General features: G+C 35.9%; 1 protein-coding gene across 7 annotated transcripts in view; it reads right to left on the bottom strand.

Annotated features, from left to right (window-relative positions):
* Positions 1 to 21,028, bottom strand: part of NFIB (nuclear factor I B) — a 205,850-nt gene extending 184,822 nt beyond the window's left edge. For 2 of the 7 annotated variants that reach the window (XR_014491057.1, XM_083351460.1), the window contains exons 1-2: positions 20,192 to 20,993; positions 14,118 to 14,649 (exon numbers count right to left, since the gene is read on the bottom strand). Coding sequence is in view for 6 of the 7 variants with exons in the window: in XM_083351460.1 (XP_083207586.1) it covers positions 14,118 to 14,649; positions 20,192 to 20,221 (562 nt within the window). In the remaining variant the exon portion in view is untranslated. Of the gene's footprint in view, positions 1 to 14,117; positions 14,650 to 20,191 lie in introns of all 7 variants that reach the window. The other 5 variants (XM_083351458.1, XM_083351459.1, XM_083351462.1 and 2 more) reach the window with 4 other exon arrangements.
* Positions 21,029 to 22,111: the final 1,083 nt, after the last annotated feature.

Genomic DNA, 22,111 nt, shown 5'->3' with positions numbered 1-22,111 from the left:
GTTGTGGGGAAATGGGAAGAGGAAGGGGTGTTGGATATGTTTGCCACCTTGAGTTATTTGTAGAAAATAAAGGTGGGATACAAAAAACTGTATGTGGAGGAGAATATTCAGACATAATTCTATAACATATACAGTTATCTTTGTAGAAAGTATAATTGCACGGGTTTAGTACATATAACCCCTGAAGCAACCACCAACTGTGCACATAGGTTTTTCACTAACAATTAATGCAAACAAGGGCTAGATTCCATGCAGGATTAGAAAAGCTGCAGGAGTCTGACACAGAAGCAGGGCCATGTTAGATTTCCTGGAAGACAAATTACATCACTTCTCCCTCTGAACTTTTTTCCACTCTAGTGAGTCATAAAAGCTACCATATAACTTTAACAATGAGTGCCTGTGCTTATTCCCCCTTGCTCTTATCTTTCTCATCTGCTTTCGTAGTTATTCTGTGTCTTTTATGCTGCAATGCTGTGAGCTGGGCCAGTCTTATTCTTTACATTTAAGTGTCCTGGCTAATGAAAGTTTTAATTAAATTTAATACCTGCACAAGTAAATATTTGGTATTTTTTCTCTTCAAACTTTAAAAAAAGAAAAAGTCTTAGACATTCTGACTGAGGTTAACGGTAAAGTAATTTTTGCTGTTGTATATCCAACAGGTGACAGCAATAAGTGTGACTGAATATAAGAAGTAGTTAATTACAGTTACGAACATTCATTTAGAGACCATTCAAAGTTATGGCAGCGATAAATAGTACTTATGTCTTATCCCAAAGTTATGGCAACTGCAACACCCTCATGGTCTTGTATTTAAAATCTGGGCACTTGTCAGCCCACCCAAATAATCACAGGGGTGTCTCAACTTCCCCCAGCAATCTATTTCCCTCCATTTCTGCCCTTTTGGCCTACCTCACTCTGCCATCTCCTTGTTCCTACTACTTGTTCCTAAGATAGTTGCGGCCCTATCTTAGCCGGGATGATTTGTGCACGGTCACTCATGCGCTCGTGTCCTCTCGTCTGGACTACTGCAACGCTCTCTACATGGGGCTGCCCTTGAGGACCACCCGGAAGCTCCAACTGGTACAGAATGCAGCCGCGAGAGTTGTGTTGGGAGTCTCCCGATACTCCCACGTTACACCGCTGCTCCGTGAGCTGCATTGGTTGCCAGTTGTCTTCCGGGTGAGATTCAAGGTACTGGTAACAGTGTTTAAAGCCCTTCATGGCATGGGGCCGGAGTACCTTAGGGAACATCTGCTGCCGGCATCAAGCTCCCTGCGCCCTGTGCGTTCCCACAGAGAGGGCCTCCTCAGGGTGCCACCGATCAGGGAATGTCGATTGGTGGCCCCCAGGGGGAGATCCTTCTCTGTGGGCGCTCCGGAGCTGTGGAACCAGCTACCGGTAGAGCTCCGGATGGCGCCCGATCTTCGCTCCTTTCGCCGCGACCTCAAGACGTTTCTGTTTGTACAAGCCGGCCTAGCCTGATGGGGATTGGTGGGGTTTTTTAATTTTTTGTTTTAATTTTAAATTGTTGTTTTAGAATTTTATTCCAACTGTTTTAATATGGGCAATTATTTAATCTTGTTTTAACGTTTGTATGTAGTATTTTATTCTGCCCTGTGAACCGCCCTGAGTCCTCAGGGAGAAGGGCGGTATATAAATATTATTAAATTAAATTAAATTAAATTACTAAGCACAACCCTTTGCAAGGCTAGCTGCAGGCTGCATAACGGCTTCTTTTCAAGGTTGCACGTGGCAGTTTCCTCAGAAGACCTCTGTGGACCAGCAGCTGCCTCACCAAGGGCCAGTCTGGGCATGCCCTGTCAGTAGGAGGAGCAACAGCATGGTAAAAGTCAGCCGGAAAAGGAGAGCACAGACAGAGAAACAGGGGTCTTGTAGGGTGGTAAGGGCAGCTGCTGCTGGACTATCTTGCTGGAGTAGGCTAAGGCCTCGTCCTGCAGGGTTGGTGGCTGCAGCTTCATATGAACCTGAGGGGCTCCTTGCAGAGTTGGGGTGTGCCAAGAAGCCCCTGAGCTGCAGGATACCAAGCAACCCCAGAGTCATGTAATTTTATGAATGTTTGCCACCCTGCAAGGCAAGGTGTATGGCAGCCAAAAGGGCGAGGATAGGCAGTTGGGGAGAATTGAAGGGAGGTAATCCCTTTCTTGAAAGAGCCAAGTCTTGGGACTGGGAGGGACCATGCTGAGAATGGCTTGAATTGGAATTGGTCCTTAGCTAACAAGCAGTGGGATTCAGTCAGTAAGAGCTACATTAAGTACCAGTATTCCCATTGATAAGCGATGCTTTATGATTGCATTGCTTAGTGATGGAAATTCAGCTCCCAAATGCCATCGTTACTCAAGGACTATCTGTATATTAAAATATACACACAGATCTATTTTGTCCCTTTATTTATTCAACTACATGCTGAACACATATTAAAGGAAGCTATAAAAGATATTCAAATGCCATGATGCAAGCCATAGTATTCCCTGTGACAATCAAAGTAAAAGTTGGACTTTAAAGAAGGACATGACCCCTTTGAACTTGAAGAAGACTTCTGAAAATACTATGGATAGCCAAAGAAACAAACCAATGGATCATTGAACACATCAACCAGAGTTCTCACTCGAAGCAGAAATGACCAAACTCAAATTATCCTACTCTGGACACCTTATGCCAAGACCCAGTTCTCTGGAAAAATGGAAGAAAAGAGAAGAGGATGACCAGCATCAATGTAGATTAATTAGTTGCAGTGGTGATGAGTGAAACTTTGGGAGATTTGAAAGAACATGTTACGGATAGATTGTCAGAGATCAGTCATCTTATGTTGTCGTTAGCGATCAAAAACAAATTGATCATAAATCCATCAATGGATCCTTCCATCAACATCATTATCTGTTCCAAAGGTTAGGAATTTATGCCTTACGAGATTTTAACATCTGACCTATAAAGGTTCCCCTAACCACTTCCAAAGATGCACTTTCCTCACTTCTTAATGCAAACAAGCTATGAATGGTTATGGCTTTAATCCATGAAGCAGACTGACAAGTTTCTCTCCAAATAACCTGAACAAGAATTATTATTTTTTAAATCCTAAGATTTTTTTTAAAATTGTAAGAAACTATCATGAAATATTTTTGTAACTGCTATATTTCAAAAGCAGGCCTTATTTACAGAAGCAAAAATCAAACCTTATTGTGTCATTTTCTCTTGTCCATCTTATGCAACAGTTACACACACACCCCTTTGAAGCAGAAGGCCTATTTGCCATCTGTCTCTTGTTTTAGTCACAGGCAAATCTGTTGTCATATTGGTTTTCTTTGCCCATGTGAGAAACGACACTCACATAAAGTTCCATTTTCTTAAGTACACCTAGCTTACTAGGGGATGAGATGGACTAAAATTGGCCTGTTCTAATTTACTGTTTCTAATCTATGCAAATGGACTGACTCCACACCTGGACCTTGCAGTGAAACTCTGTAAAGCATTCAAAAGGGTGGGGGGTTGCAAAGCATATTAGCACATTGGGTATGTCTTTCTAACACAAAATCAACTGCATCTTTTACAAAGCTTGCAAAACTGCTTCAAAACCGTTTTGGCGCAGCTTCTCTGCTGAAGATCCCAGCAGAAGTGCAAACAAGTTCGCACATAGACAACTGAGGATAGTCTTTAAACTAGCTACCAATCTTCTAAAAGATGCAGCTGTTTTAATCCTTCAAGAAGAGATGCTTCCTTTTTTACTGACACTAACATGCTTTGCATAAGACATGTAACATATACTTTTCTTAAGTCTACATCTACCACATGGATCCTCTATTTTATGCAGAATGCTTTCATTGAACTCTCTGGAACTTGATTAAAAAATCTGATCTAAATACCATGCCTCTACCACAAAAAAAGCCTTAAGAATTTGTGTGGCAGGTAGGCTAGCAAGGGCTTTTAAAATGAGGAAGAGGCTATATCACCTATGGAATCTTTATTTGAGAACTTCAACATATCAATAATAGAAACTGATGTGTAGTCCAGCATTAGAATATTGAAATTATGAGGCTATCCAACTTATTTATTCAAATTGACCTATTATTCATAAGCAGCCCACTAATTTTGTTTGAACTTGTATAATTACAATACTGAAAACACAAAATACCTGAATATCCATAGTAGTATCTGTATATTGTTTAGAAGTTGTGTACAAATATATTACCCCAGTACTTCCTAACACAGGAATAATATAAATACTAAATATAAAGAAGCCAAGCACAGTTAAAAAATAGGTTTTGAAGTCTATACCAAGAGATTTATCCAGAACTGCTAAAAGTTTTAGTGTGGTTGTCATAAAAGTTCAGGAAAAAAATTCAAAATGACTGTGTGCTTCTTTTTTAAAATGTACATTTTTTATGTGGCACAGCCTTAGGGAAGCACAGAGCTAAAATTAGCCTTCTAGAAACAAGAAATCCTTTCCTTATCCTTTCTACATAAACAAGGGCTGCCAATTTGTCCCCATCATTGTCAGCAGACAAAAGCAAACCAAGACTGCAGCCAGACCACATTAAATAAAAGACATAGTAATTCCAGAGGCTGCCTAGAAGCCCACTGGGGTGTAAAGTCAAAACTGAAGCCTGCTTGTCAGCTATTTCCATAAAAGAACCAGAAGAAACAGTGACACTTCTATATAACAAAAAGGTCAAGGAGTTCATAGCCTTTTCATGACCCCAACAAGTCAAGGTCAAAAGATTCAGGTAGCAACTTGGCCTGGGCATAAGTTACTTGTTCAAATGAATTGTTTTAACAAATCAGCTTTGGTCAATTAAACCTAACAAGACATGTTGCATCACATAGCAGGGTTCCTGACACTGAGGCCAGGAGCTGAGGCTGGCCTCATAAAACAAGGCTTTTAACGTGGCATAACAAATTTAAGGTAATCCATCTAGAAACCTCAGACATCAGCAGAATAAAATGCAAGCTGCCTTTACCAAGAGTAGTTTTCACATCTTTTCATCTCAGAACACGTTAACAAAAATATATCCATATATGAAACAAAAAATATTATTTTTTTAAAAATGCTAAATTTTCAGCACAATTCTAGAAATTTATTCTGATGTAAATCTCATTATGTGAGATACACTTTAATGTAACACTATTGTTACTGCCTTAGCAACTTTCTCCTAAGTGCTTATAGCAGTCTTCTTCAACTTTGGTGACCTCTAAACATATAAACTTCAACTCCCAGAATTCCCAAACAGTACAGTTTCTGGAAACTGATCTTCACACATACAGAGATGCATATGATTGTATAATTTCTACTTTTAGAGCAGAAATCTCTTCATGCTCAATCTTCATCATATTCAAAATGAATCTATCTACATTATTCTTTCTCAAAGCATCATGGCTTGAATTTAGACCCCTATTAGAAATAGCAGATAACTATTTTAAATGGTGGAACGCTTCCACAAGTTACTCCTTAGATTGAGTAAGAAATATAAAATAGATATCCCTAAAATAATAGCCACTAAATATTAAGAACTGCGAAGCACAAGAATTCATGATATCATGTAAAGCAGACATGTCAAACTTGTGACATCGCATGACGTATCGGAGCTTTTTCCCCATTGCCGGCAATGGGGTGGGCGCGGTTTCCTTGTGACACGTCCAGCCCGTAGGCCGGCAGTTTGACACCCTGATGTAAAACAACCCAAGTCATTCAGCCCATTTTATTTAGCACTTTATGAGGTAAAAACCAGTAGAATGTGAGCCCTATGAATCCTTAACAAATGTCTTTAGAAGGTCTAAGGAAGAGATGGAACATCCTTAAAATATCAAGAACTTTCTTCACAATGATTTGAAACTAATTTATATTGTATGTCTTAAATACACATTTTTACAAATATGAATTATACATATGCAAGCAAATGAAAATTGGCAATGACTCCCTGCCTTCCTGTTTACCAGCATGCAATGTGTGCATCTTCATCCCTGGAAGACAAAGCCAATATTTTTAATTTTTCATATTATTATATAAGAAAATGTGACAATGATTAATTATTTAATAGAATAAGCAATCTTTTCCTTGTAAAATAGCTATGATCTACCCTATTTCATGAATTATTATGCAGACTACCACATTATGTGGGAAATGGCAACACATGGACCTCCAGATTCTACAATAAACCCACTCTCAAGATTCCCAACCAACATGGCCAATATGCTATGGTCCAGCAACATCTGAAGGGCCATATAGGTCACAAGCATTATTTAATCACTGAAAATTCAAAACTCGGTGTCAAGCTGTATCTGATATGCAAGCTTAAAATGCATAGCCAGAAGTGAGTATGTGGTAATTAATCAGAACAGAGATGACAAAAAATAATTTAATCCCTTTCTCCCCTATTTCAGGGAGAAAAACCATACTCTGAATCTACTACTTCAAGTGAAAAGAAATCTTCATGACGCTAATATGTGAACTATCTCATAAAAGTAAGTAGCAGTTTTAGAAGATGGATTTTCCTCAGGATCAGAGCAAAAATAATAACTGCTACATTTCTTTTCTAATCCCTTAATTATTAGTTCCAGCAACTACTGTTATTTGCATCTTTAAAACCATTCTTTAATTACAAATATGCATTTAGCTTATATCCACAAGACCAAATTACCTTGAATACACACTAAATACATTCAGTAATTGGATTTTATGTCATCCTTTGCAAAAACTTGTGAAATTTACCAAGCATGATTATATCAACCATCTAAATGAAGCTTAATGTATTCAGGTTTTATAAAATTAGGCTAATTTAAGAATGTTCTCCATCTATTATTGACATTTAAAGTTGCATGAATAGGCTTCTGCTTGTAAACAGTTTTCTCCCTTCTTCCAGAGTCCTCTTAAACTAACACTAGAGTGGCCCACTACTTGTTACAGCAGATTGAGGGACACAGATCAAAAGAGAAAATAGTTCTGCTTATAAATACAAACATCCATCTGGATTCTTCTCACAAAAATAAAATGACTATAGTATCTCAAGAAGTGCTGTTCTTTCAAAATTCTGTACAATCGTAAGGTATATTACAGTACAATCATGTCATAAAGATATATTATAAAGACACATCCTTTCCAGAAGATATTGTCAGAAATTGAACTTTTAACTTAAGAAATTACCAATAAAATCTTTAACCTAAATAGCAATTATGTATTAGCTTTTATTTCTACATAGTGGAATTTGTTCAACACTACATAGCAGAAATTATTCTAAGGAATTTTCCTTTAAAGATTTTATTACCCATTTCTAATTTTACCTCAGAATATTAGAAAACTCATTTTTTTACTAAATTAACTGATTCAAAACATTAAACGCTTGTCTTCCTACCCAAATGCAAACTAAGAGGTAATAAGAGTTGTTTCTTGAGGTCTGTTTATAGGATCAGAAAGGCATTACTTCTCACTGAAGCTAGTTCTGCAACATTCTTTCAACTAATCTGCCTTGCTGCTGGGTCCCCCCCCCTTATAATTCCAAACAATCCAGAGACCCTCAGAAATAGCGCTAAATAAAACAAGAAATTGTAATACTGATAGCTGAGAAACTATGTTGCTTATCCATTTACTCTTCTCTGATCCAATTGATTAATTCAGCTCCTACATGTCTAAGTAAAATTAAGTGCTTCTTTTCCAAAGATTGGATTTAAAAAAAATCCAGTCCATAACATGAATTAGTTATGGCAATCATTAAAATGACTAGGCAAAAATCATGCTTACTTTGGCATGCAAGATATTAGGAATGCTATTAGATTTTCAAGAAATGGTATGTTAAATATTCAGCTCACTTTCAAACAATATTACCCTTAACATATTAATACCTTTAATATTATGGATATGCTTTATACCTAACATATTATATAATTTAAACACTACTATTTTAAAAAATATTAAAATAGTATAAGTATGTATGTTTGTATGTATATAAAAATATATAAATTATTGCACCAATGTCTCTGCTCTTGTGATTTTTGGAAAATGCTAAGAAAATTCCAAGACCACACAAAAACACTCATTTGCTCAACACCAAATTTTATACCAAATCCTAATAAAAAGTGAACCATGCTGGAATATGCAATACTGTAATGAATATTTTAATAGAATACTGAAGAGTGACACCATTACAAACATAACATTTTTACATGTAAGAGAAACAATGAGTCACCAGATACATTCAAGTTTGGCAGCAGCCATTTTTGTGCAAACATCTTAAATGGCTGGGTGTACACATCACATTAAACCAGTATTTCCCAACCTTGGGTAAATTACCCAAAGTTGGGTAAAAGTACTTTTCCTGTGAGTAACGATACACAAACCCATTACCCAATCACACTAGGGACATTTAAACTTGACTTTAGAATATTTAACACTGACAAGCAGTTATGGGTAACGAATGAATGAAAGCAAATATACGTGTCCCAGGATAATGTTGCAGGATCCAATCTGGATCAGGCATGGGACCAGAGGTTTAGTCTTCTGAACTTTTGGACTTATGCCCATTCTCAGGGAACTTCTCTCTTCCAGAATGTGTGGTAGAGAGAAGTTCCCTAAGAATAGGCTCCAGCACGAGTCCAAAAGCTTGAAGACTTGAAAGCTCTGATCTGGTAACGATCCAGATTGTATCCTGCATGGGTAATGCAATTAAAAGTTTGGGAAGCACTGCATTATTTGTACAATAAACAAAATGGCTGAATTCACACAATAGGTTATAATGTGGTTTATAAACCATAATGGCTATGCTCATATTTCTGGATAATATAGTACTACTGACTTCTACAGAAAGTTGCCATCACTGACATAATTACACTAATTTTTAAATAAAATATTGCATGAACAAACGACTATTATGCATACCCTCTGAAGTCCTTAGAAAAAGAAATGCACTTCATATCTTATGTTATATATTGTATATATAACAGTGATATAGTGATTACACACACACACACACAGTGTTTAGATATAGATATAGAGTGCTTTTTTTGTAAGAAAAAAAGGCGCCAGAACTCACATCTTGTTAATCTTTTATTTAAAAAATTATATATTCAGTTTTTAGCAGGACTGGTGGTTGAGAAGTAATTAGTAATTGTTTTCATTTTTAAATTTGGGGTCACTTTTACACTAAAAATTAAAACAAAAAGATTTTCAATTCACCAATTTCTTAAAATAAAGAAATTATTTACCTTTCGCATGTAGTCAATCACTGTACATACACCCTCACACGTCAGTTGTGTAACGAAACATAATGGTCACCGCCCGCAGTAAGCACTCACCGCGCAACCACATGACCAATCACAAGCTGAGCAGTGCCACAAGCCAAGCAGTGCCATCACAACCAGAGCGAAATACGCATGCATCGGACTCAACACACAAGCAGCCCGCATGCACCGTTTTAATGTTTTTGTCACCGACCTGCCCAACAGGGCGATTCAAGTCTACGTGGACCAAACATCAAATTTTCTAAAGTTACTTTTAAAACTTGGAAAATCCATTGGAAAAAGGTGTTCTATGACAGAAAAAGCACTGGGGGTTTTTTTACACACACACACACATATATAGATATATACATACATACAAACACACACTACACACACACACACACATATATAAAATCACTGTTGTTTTTACATTACTACATGATTTATTTCAAATATCTAATTTTAAACTGACATTTCACTATATGAAAATTATATCCTCTCAAAATCTTCATTCTAGTACTTCTAAAATGTTAATTTAGTTTACTTTTTCTAAAACTAAAAAGTTAGTTTAAATAGTTAATATTGCAACTGTTTCAGTAAGCAGTAGCAGATTATGTTTTAAGTTCTGGTACACTGTAATACTTCCCTTTTAAAAGCAATAAACCTGTATCTTACTTAGCCTTTATGACTGGTAAATTGACATATCCAGATGATTGTTTTCAACATTATTTTAATGGATAAAATTTTCATTTGATTTACATTTATTAACATCAAGCGACATGTAGTCAAAATGTATAACACATAAAATATTTTGAAATAACTTAAAAAATACTTAACAACTTTTCTCTTTTTAAAGCTTCTTTTAAAAAAGTTACCTGTACCAAAGTATCTATTACTGCATTAATACATACCAGGAGGGAGGGAAGAATATCCAAGACCTAATATCAATGTCCCCAATGAATACAATACAGCTGCAAATTGTGTATGCTTAAAAAGATTCTCCCAAGATGATACGCATAATATAAACTATTACCACTCCTCCAAGATAATTCACCTTCTAGGTATAAGCTTCAGGTAAGTTGCAAACACAGATGATCTGTGAATTGAATATAATGCCAAGGAAAAAAATGTGGGTGTTTCAATGAGATATACCGGTATATACATTTTTATTTTATTCATATAATCAACTTTTCTCTTTTCTCTTATTCTAAGATCAAATTAGCAGTCACCTGATCTGTTCCCCCCCTTTTTTTCTACAGACATGACACATTTCAGCGCCCATGTAGGCCAGATTTCCTTCACGTGGCTTTTTAGGTAAAACTGCTAGCCTATTAATTAAGAGAATAATGGAGGTTAGCATGAAAACAATATAAATACTATCTAGGAAACAGCAGCAATGGCTTAGCCTTTGCACTGGCCTTGGATGCCAACTCATGCAGCTACTTACAAAAATGAGTGATATTTTACAATCTGGAAATCCAAGCGCATGCAAACTAAGCAAACTGGGATAAACTGTATCTTTTTGCTGAAAACAAAATATATCTCCATTTGATTGACAAATGGAAGCAGTATTAGACTCCTAATATTTTTAATCAAAGTGCTAAAGCAGAATTAGTTATGTAACTTTATTGAAATAAGAAACATGGTACAATTCCATGACATATAAATAAGACTCAGAAACATTGTGTGTTATGTGTTATCATAATTATTTTAAGGACACATAATATATCTCAAGATGCTTTAGGCAGCCTAAAATAAAAGCATGTATTTCTTTATAACTCCAGAAGAACAGCAAACAGGATGATTAAATTATTTAGAAAAGAAATACACACCCAAAAATAGTTCATTTCAATAAAAAAGAGGAACTTTTAAAATGTGCTGCTATAGAATAAAAAAGTTATCTATTAAGAGGACGGATTTCTTTTATCTGAAGTTCTACTGCAGCAAATAAATACAACAGCTTTCATTCAGTGATTGTCAAAAAACTTTCCAATGTGCCCACTGCAATGCAGATGCCAACCAACGAATCAAAGGCATTCAGAAACTAGACAAAGAGGGTTTGATGCCAACCTCGGTGCCACTGGCAACCATTATTGGCATCAAGCACATTGTCTGCTTTTCCTCCCCCACTCTGCTGGCACTTGACAAACAAAATGGCGGTTCTTGTAGAAACGGAATACAGCATAAGAGCTGTACTGATTGAATCAAATATTACCAACTGATTTTATAGATTAAAACACAGCCTGTTCCAAATGAAAGAAACTAATAAATATATCCTTTTTTAGTTAAGATACTGTAATCCGAATTCTTAGTTCTGAAATGAATTTAACTAGAATATGTTAACATTTAAATAAATATTATTAAAATGGGCTTCTTGCTTCATCTGAACACCTGTAGACCACAAATTATTTTAAGACTATTTTCTGCCCCCAGCTAGCAAAAGGAATCAACATCAGTCAAATAAGAATTTAATTCTCTTGTGTTTTGAAACTTTAAGGTAGGAATTCTGAAAAAAAAAGATGGCAAAAGAGAGACGGCAGTTTTTTTAAGAAAAAGATTTATACACTGTGAATATCATAACTTGGTAGACTAGTCTATCTTTCTTCAATGCAGATTTGGAAAAATTGAATCTCCAGCAAATCATAAAAATGACTTATATTTCTATATCAAGAAATTCTCAATATATTGTAGCATTACTCTGCTCTGCAATGCGGATACCAACCAACAAATCACAGACATTCTAGTCTAAACAAAGAAGGTCCAATGCCAACCTTGGTGCCACTGGCAACCATTTTTGGCTCTCAAACTATTCTTCATGTTTTTGCCAATGTTTCAATATAGCTCTAGTTTATTCTTTCATTCATTCAAGAATTTTATCCTTTTTCAACTCTCTGACCATGAATTTTTATCATTCCACCCGCTGATAAAACATTACCAAGTAGATGTTCATATACTTCTGTAGAAAACCAATTCTCTTTAAAATATTTTTAGTCTGATATACCCTCATGTGTATACAGTTTGGAAATGTAACCAGCATTCATTCATTCCCTACCTGCCAAAGGATTTTAGAGGAAGCTACCATGAGAATAATTTAAACCTAGAATCTTTTTCTATACAAAACAAAAAAGGCTGAAAGTATATTTCTACTACAAAAGCCCTAACTCCAAAGAAGCATTTAGCAGATTATTAGTTGAATATATATATCACTTGTGATAGTGTCCTTCTGGTGGTGACCTAATATAGAGATACCAACTTTTCATCCACAATTGTCGCTAATTGAAAAAATATTGGAAAAGTCCAATCATAATAGAAAACAGAAGTTATTTTGACAATTCATACACAATCCATGGTATCATCTGATATCACCAGTGTTTTACACGAATCCTTCTCTCAATGCAAGCAAACACAGCATCTGAAGAAATACATATGCACAGATATAAAAATGCTGTATCCGTTTTATTTTCAGATGTAGGTGACTTTTTAATGGAGATAAAATGCAACCAAGTGAAATATTCCATCATAAAGTCACCATGTATAATTTCACATATAGTTTGACATAACTATGTTAACAATATTTAACACTTGCTTCAGTTACTAAATGTTACATTTTTAAATATCCTTTGAGATAAAGAAAATATATAGTTTATATAATCAGACTAAAATTTTCATTATTAATTATTTTTCTTTCAAGATTAATTTGCAGGGTGTTTAAATTCATATAATCCTAAATGAAGGTCTCCTTCAATCCATTCAAGGATTGCAGATTTAGATTACAAGAATTTTCAAATGCATATCACAGCAAAGCTTAGAAAGTTAGTCATGCTAGACTCACACTGAAACCAAAGGAACATAAATAGTATTCACTTGCTCTAAACTGGAATCCAGTCTATATTTTATAACTGCTGTCATTGTTGAAAAAGAGAACTGTCTTTTTTTATGATAAATGTTTGTTTTTCACAGTAAAGCTACTATACAGTATATAAAGTTAGAAGTCACCAATGATAATATTGGACTGAATTATACAAAATCAACACTAAGAATACCAAGAAAAAGCAGTGTCTTTTGGTAGCATCACCAGAAACATGAAAAATGATTTTACGCTTTATATTTGTATTAACATTCCCCATCCATCTTTCTTTTGGCAGTTTCCAGGACCAGGCCAATTTATGTAAAAAGCTGCCATCTGCAAATACTCCATGGTTATAACTTAGACATATTTATTATGTGGTACTAGAAACAATCTACCATAATGGTTACGGGATTTAATGTAAAAAATGTACATAAAGAAACACATAACAATTTCTACATTAGATCAAATATCAATGAACGCAAATCATCTAAGCAAATATACAACCATAACGTTAACTACAGAAGTTTTTCACTACATTATAATTTAAAATAACCATATTGAAGCAATGTTTTATAATGCGTGCAGAAGTTATTATTTACTATGAACACTGATAAGGCAACCATATCACATATTTATATTTACTGCATAACAACATATATAAATATATAAAATAACATGCCATTTCTTTTTCCATTCTTTTATATTTAATAGTTTTATTTTCATAATGAAGATGGACCAAAGGAAAAGAAGTGGCTATGAATTTAAAAAGTTGAATACAATTGTTATGACTGTATGTACTATGAATATGAGTCTATTCTATAATGTGCACCAAAATCATTCCTAGTATTTTCAACTGTTATAACAAATGTTAATATGTGTCTTGGATACTCCTGAATCTAATGTATATATTAGCAAGCACCTATCAACATCTATAAAGATATATGAAATGTTTACAATTTTTAAAAAACCCAAAAAGGTGGTTTAGCATATTCATGTGCATGTTGTGTATAAATATCTAAATAAATAAATATTTTAAAAGGCCTACCTTGATCCTGCACATAGTATGCCAGAAACAAATCAAGCTCCTTGACTGATACTGTTATGTGATGTGGCTGAACGCAAAGTGCTGGATTTGTGCAATGGGGGGATTTCATGAGCCGTTCTCCATCGGTACTTTCCAGGGGGATACCTTTAAAAAGGATCACCATGACTAGATCCAGGCGCCAGACTTTGTCTGCTTGCCTAAGGCAGTCGATTCTCCTAATTTTGCCCTTCTGGTCAGGATTGGATAATACACAGCATGGGTGCTTCTTCCCAGTAACAGTAAGCACAAAATCCTCTCGATATTCTTGGCGGATATCTTTGCGCAATTTAGCTAGAAGCCTGGATGCCCACTTCTGTTTAATTTCTGGCTTTTCACTAAGTAACTCATCCTTGACTGCTCTTTCTTCATCTTTTGACATTCGCTTTTCGTGTTTTTTAAAGTACTTGCGTTTTCGAGCCTGAAGGTTGAACCACGTATAGGCAATTGCACGAACATGTGGAAGAAGTGCCTCAATGAATGGGTGAAATTCATCCTGTTGGAAGAAATAAAAAGAAAAAACAAAACTTGAGAGACCAGTTTTACTTATACAATCACGAACAATTATTTTTTGGAAAAAAATGAGTGAAATGCAAACTTATGCCATGGGCATTCCTAACCATTTTTAGCAGCGCTTACAATTCCTAGAAAAGATACATACATATTATAAAAATGCATGTCTATATTTCACTTATGGAAGCACAATAACATTTTATATAATACACCAAATACTTGGGCTTGGTTCCAAACTGACATACAATTATATTAGTTTAAAATAAAACAAAATGGCTCTGGGATTTTGAATATTTTGACTGTGATTTAATAGTTCACCAAACACGACAAAGATTGCCACAACAAATTTTAAGACGAATGAGTAAAAATATTATAAATGTAGAAGTTAATATTGCAAATCATTCACCTTCCGTATTCAGAAACATTATGGTATACATGTTCAATGTTGTACTATGTAGTCATCAGCAAGAGACTGACGACACACACAAACACCATGAACAATGAAATATAACCCAATCCTTTATCAATCACCCAACATTCCAATTATCACATTATTATTCTAGCAGGAATAACCACAGAAATCAAGAAATAAGCCAAGAAATGCCAAAGGAAAGATACCATTCTAATAAAATTAGAGTACTTATAGCGTTCACCAGCTGGCCATGTTTCCCTGCTTAACTTTACCAATCTTTTTTAAAAAAATACTGAAAATTACATGGAATTGATTTGTTCCATTCCACTTGGGGTACAAAATCTCACTGAATTAATTAGCTATTAACTCAAGGATGGTGGTTCTCAAGTATGTAATAATTATTTGACCCCACTCAAAAAAAAACACAACTTTTAGGTACAGAAAGAAAAAAAGGATAATTTGAAACAAAATTTGCCTTCCTTGTGATCTAACGCTCTGTAGCAGTGACATTAATACTGCATTATTGCGTAAACTTATTTTCTGAAATACACACAAAAGTATTGGACATGAAAACTTTTCCTTTTGTTTCACCTAACTAGTCATATAGATTTTCTATATTTTATTATTTTTTCAATTGACTAACCTAAACTTTAGCAATTACTTTTATTTTGATCAATAAGAACTACTAAGGTGTTTTGCCTCAATTTCCGTCTTTGTCACATACAGTATATAATTTACTTCAAAGGAAAACTATCTCTATAGTCCTGGCACCTATCATAAGATTTGAAAAAAAAACTGTGACAGAAGGGCAATGTTACTCATTCATTTGTTTGACCTATTATTTTTTTAGACATATTTAATTCAAACTGAATTTAAATCGTAATACTGTAAAATATTGACACTAAAATTAGTCCCGATATAATTAAATTGTACTTTTCAAACAAAATGTAGTATATGTATTAATACTAAAATACTTAATTGGAAAAAAGTCATTAATTTTAAGAATCCTATTGAAATACATATTTGAGATTGACAACATAAAATGTATTTATTCAATTCAAAATTCCTGTAGAGTTTTATCAAATAGTTCATACAATACTGAACAAAAGTTCATGCAAACATTCACACTGAATTACTGAAATCTTCTTTAAACTTAATCCTGCCTTTTTATAGGTAATAGCAGCAAGATTTTATAATAACACATTACAGTAAGACTTCTCAAGAAGCACTGTTAAGACCTGCAATGTTATTTCAATTTTGGTTTTATATATACCTCTTTCCTTTTCAGGGCAGATAGTAATCAAACTAGTAGAGAAATACAAGGCATAAAAATAATTATAATACAATTAAAGCAAGGTGTCGAGCAATTATTAAAGTGATAAGCCATTCTATACAGAGACTTTTAAGTTTTCTGTTACTTTAAGGGCACAAACTACATTAAAGAGTTAAACCACAATCTGCTCTTTGTGTGGGAAGAGAGCACAGCTTAGAGCAACCACAGCCCTCGATAAGACTTCCCTATCTCAGTGCACTCTGGTGCAATTTTTTTATTACTAGAGTTTCTTTTTCTCAGAAACTGAGTTCTATAGAATTCTTAGTAAAACATATGTATTTTAATAAGACAAACTTCCTTCATTACTTCTAACTTATATAAGAAAATATTAAAAAGCCTAGGAATGGAATGGTTAGAAACTATGTCCAGTATTGTATAAAAATTATTTCACAATATATATACCCCCATAAATTGCAATTAAAGATCCTGCGATATTGACAATTCAGATCATGGTATTGGGCATTTTAACAAAAAACTATGAAGTTTTGGATTTTAATTTTACTTTATTTTAATCACATTTAGGCAAGTACAGACCCACCTCAATGCAACAGGATAAATGCATGGTCTCTGTGATTACTATTGCTACTTAATGTTTTTAAAATTTATGCACACTGGTTACAAATTCCAATTTTACATTTAAAGTTTCCAGAATATATTTACTGCTATAAAAATGGAAGTATAAAACTCCAAGTTATCTGATAAAAAAAATACATTCCTGTTTTTAAAACTCCTGCATTAAATAACAGATAGTGGAATAAACTTAATATTTAAGTAAAATTAGTCACTAATATCTCAATTATTGTTAACAATCCAAAACATTGTTCAACTAAGAACCGTTTCTCAAGTAAAACTTACATTACATAGATTCTCTTCAAAAATGCACTCACTATGAAATCTGATATTTTGAAAGATGCACAATGTAAGAAAAAAGTTGTATATGGCAATTGCATAGACTGCAATAAAAACAAAGAGCAAGCTTTGTAACAGTTAAATCAAACTTCTTAGTTATTTTAAACCACAATACTGATGAATCTACAATCAAGGTCAATTTAATATCTTCATGTTATTTCTCTTCTCCTGTAAAAAAACATTTTTTCCCGAGGAAAAAAATGATTTACCATTTCTATCTTACCATCCTATTAGTGTGTTATATGAATTCATAAAATTATTCCACAAAATAAAATTAACACTGCAAAGGTATAGCCAAAGGTACACATACTTATGTGTAATGTTCAGTTTAGCAACTCTAGCTTAGATATAAAATACCTAAATCTGTGTTTACTGCTGGACTACTTCTAAAAAAAAAAAGACTCCTCAGCTGCGAGTACTAACAAACATAGGGAACTATTCATGGATCTAAAAACTAACTTCATATTAATCACACAAAAGGAGGAATGTGTTCAGAAAATCCTGTTTTATTTAACCAGGTTAGATTTGCAAGATATAAAATGTCTATTGACAACTCATTTATTCTTACAGATTTCAATGCAACTGAATTTGACTCCAAGGTAACCAGAACCACACAATAAAGTAACCGCTCCCAACAAACATCCAACTACTATTTTTATATAGGTTCTTTTTAAAAAAAAAAGATTTATCAAATGTATATTTTATAGTTTTTAGCCAATCAAATATTTCTTTTCCTCTCGTTTCTAAGATTGCTAACAACAAATATATTATAAAATAGTACAATATTATATTCCCCATAAACCTGCTGTACAAACATGGGACAAAGGGTATGTATTCAAAACTTGAGGGGGGTCTGGATTTTGTCCCAACTGTTCTTACATCTATTCATTCTTCAAGTCTGTGAATTATAAATTCACAAATTAAATGCAAAACCAGCTTAGAAATCATTTGGGAAAAACAGCATACATTTCATTTCAAAACTACTGGGCATTTTGTTGAAATACTTATCTTAAATTGTCGATACTAGGTTTGCCGTAAAACTGTTTCAGACTTGTAGATTGCATGCAAACCATGCCTAAATAATTTATTTTGTTTTGGAAAAGATGACATTTAATACTATGCTTTTGGTAAATAAGCAAGTGATAAAACTTACTTAATAAGCCAAGGAAAATTTTAATACTTTCCTGTAATACGTTCAGGCATAACCATCTTATTCTAAAACACTTCTGTGAACTGAGGCATTAGGCCAGAAACAAGAATGGATTATACTTTATGTTACAATTAAAGCATATTACATTAAAAACTTAAGCTACATTTTCACCAACACCTACTATCACCACAGAAATTCAAATATATAATCCTAGACCATTAACCATGGCTTTTCAAGGGAATCCTATGAAACTAACAAATATTTTTATGTGGCTGATAGAAGCCCCCTTAAATATTAAATATTATACACAAAGAGAAAACAGTATGTTGAATTTTACAATGTTCATGCCTGTGCCAATTTATCAAGACACATAAAATGTGTATGTGCGCGCACATGTGTAAGTGCTGACTTTTTTCTCAAATACCTCAGAACACTTTTTACACCTGTTTTGCATCTGTAAAGTCCCCATTTACTTGCTAAAAAGATTCCAAAGTTAATCACACTTTGATGCCAAACAAAATATAAACAATAAAAACGTGTCAGCCAAAAAGCTACAGGACTGTATCCAATCACTGAATAATCCTTATCATTGTTTAAATCTTCATTCATAATTTGTGAATGCTGCAGTCCAATAGAATTACAATGGTTTCCAAATGTCAAAGAAGTTTTATTATTTTGATCATAATACCAAACAAAATATTACATAACTTAGACCTACTTTGCACAAATATTAGCTATATCAGTATATATTAACGTGTCCAAATTATACCCTAAGATTTCAATCAGACCTGATTATTTTACATGCTACCTGGAATATTTAATGGATGAAAAAATGGTACAAACTTCACATTCTTTAGACACTGAACATCTCAAAGGCATTTTTTGTGCTATAATTTATATTGGATCGGACTCTGTGCTCCATTTTTTCCCTTTTGAAACTTCTATGCCACCAATCTTTACTCCAATCACATCATGTGTTGCAATTCTACCTTATGGGAATGGAAACTGTTACCTGTTAAAATAAGGTATGGTTTGTCTGCACGTTCTTCAAAGTAAAGCCATGTATGTGCAGTGTACAAAAATTACTCAGTTTTAAAAGGACACAAGTGTCTGCAGGCCTAATACAGCAGGAAAGGTTCAGTTTTCCTTATGACCTTGGGTGTTGACTTCAAAAAGTTTGAAGTGCCGGAATTTATCAAGAAAAAATGTATAGGATAATCAAGAAAGAAAACCTTCAGCCAAGTCACCTTTTCTCAAACCAGCCTTAAGTATATATGATTAATTCAGCATGGGATGGTATTATATTACCAGTCGTTGCTTAATTAAAAATAAAGGAACACTTTCCCTTTAGTAGAGTCTGCAAAACGCATCGTTATTTTGTTCCAAATTCGTGTAAATCCACACGACGTGGCTGCTAGTTCTAATCACTTTTTTTCCTGCAAGAGTAATTTAATACTCGTTTATCATTGGCATTCCGAAATATTTATATTATTTCGTCCCTGTTCCCCCCCCCCCACATACACACTCCTTTGAAATAGGCTTATATCACAGATACATTCATTTTTAGTTTTTCCCCCCCAGCATAAAAATCAAGGACGGAATGAATATTCTTTTGAACAGTTCTAACTATAAGTACTCGGTGCAACTCGATGCAAGTTTACTTTCCCCACCACCACCACCTTAAAAAGAAATAAAGGAAAAGAAAAAAAAGGCGGCTATACCTGAGTGAGACAGATGGGAGAATACATCATGACTTCGCTCTAAGGTAGCACTTCTGCTGAGAGGAAAAAGTCTCAAAAGCGCGACGGCTTCATCTATTCATTTTACAATCCTCCAACGCTTCCAAAAGGAAAAAAGATGGATCAGGAGCAAGCTCTGCTTCGAATCGCCACCACTTCGCAGCCAGCCCTAGTCCTCCTTAAATAGCCAAAGATTCAAGTTCACTCCGAGCGCTAGATTTCCCGGGGTGAAATCCAATCTACAATTTTAACCCTCTTGTTCTCGGCGGCGGTTCGCTCTTTGCTGCCGTTTGCAGTGGCTGCTGGTGAATTGGGACAGGAGGCGGCGGAATGGGGGTGGGGGTCGAATGGAATGCAGGGAGTTAAGGGGGGGTGGTGGTTGTTCGGGATATATATATATATATTTTTCCTTCTTCGCGTTGCTTTTTTTTTCCCCTTTCTCCCGGATTTCCAAGTGCTTTGGGAAAGCAGCTAGCGCGATACACCCCGGTACTATCAACCACGTTGCCAAAGTTCAAGGTTGCAGCGGCGGAGCAGGAAAATCCTGGCGTATCCTGGCAGGCGAAACTTTGCAACAGCCCTGTGCAGTAGAGCGCCAACCCGGGAGTGTGTGTGTGTGTGTGTGCGTGTGTGTGTGTTGCGCGCGCGTCCCCCCAAGGCTGCAAAAACAGTGCGCAAACGCTGGGCTTTCTTTCGCAGCGGCAGCCTGTGCCTCTCTCTCTCTCTCTCTCTCTCTCTCTCTCTCTCCACCCCCTTTCTCTGTGGATAATGTTCAGAGCCTGCTTTTCAAACGCCCACTGTAATAAAAATGATCTCTTGAAAATTCAAAACGATCAATCTCTGGTTTCCTCCCCTCCTCCTCCTCCTCCACCCTTACACTCTTTTCCCCTTTCTTCGGTGTACTGGTTTCTGCAAGACCTGGAAGTTCAGCAGAGGGGGAGGGTATTTTACCGAGCGCGCCTTTCTCTGGCCCTTCCTTCCTCGTAGCTTTCTCTCTTCCTCCCCCCCCCAAAACACTTCAGGATTGCGGTTTATTATTTAATTACACAATCGACGCGTACATCCCTCCCTCTCCCCCCCCCCGTTGCTGCTGCTGCTGCAAATGCATTCCTTCCCTCTTCCGAGCCCCCTCCTCCTTTCCCCTCTCCCTTGCCTTTCCTCTTTAATCACCGCTGTACAATGCTAAGAGCTCGGCCACCACATTTTCCAAACGCGCCTGCTTTTTGCACACAAACACACACACACACACACACACACACTCGCTTTCCTTCTTCCCCTTCCAGAGGGGACTGAAAAGCGGGCCAGTTTGAGGGAACCGGGAAGCGCTTTGGTAGTTCCAAGTTCTGGAAGAGCGGGAAGAACGCAGCAACACCGCCCGGTGGAAAATTCCTTCACAGGAGGAGGAGGAGGAGGAGGAGGGCTGGGGGGGGTCACAAAGAAACCCCAGCCCGGTCTCTCTGCAGACCCTGACTCTCGCCGACCGCGGGGAGGGGGCTACAAAGCGGGAAACTTTTGCCTCTTCGCTACCGAATAGACAACGGGAGACGGGGGTGGGGGAGGGGGAGGGAGGAAATGTGCCTTGGCGGCTCTTCCACCGCGTTACGTTCGCCGCACAGGCAGCGTCTGGAAACCCGCGACCCCGTCGCCTACACGCGGAGCGAGGTCACCGAACTGAAAAAAAAAAAACTCGCTCCGGTTTCCTCCTCGCTCCGCGCTGAAAAGGGAAAGCCAAGCCTGCTCTTTTGCGAGACCCCGCGGCGGAAAGGCGCCATGCTCGCGGGGAACCCCTTTCCACGTGGCTTCCCATCCCCCGCCCGAGACGTTTCAGTCCTGCCCGTATCTGATTTGTGGGGGTCCGTTTCGGGCAGCCCTTATTCCGTCAAGGGTGCGAGGAAGGAAATG

Source organism: Vipera ursinii, assembly GCF_947247035.1.
Source record: "Vipera ursinii genome assembly, chromosome: 2".
Lineage (NCBI taxonomy): Eukaryota > Metazoa > Chordata > Lepidosauria > Squamata > Viperidae > Vipera > Vipera ursinii.
This window is presented reverse-complemented; position numbering and strand designations above follow the sequence as displayed.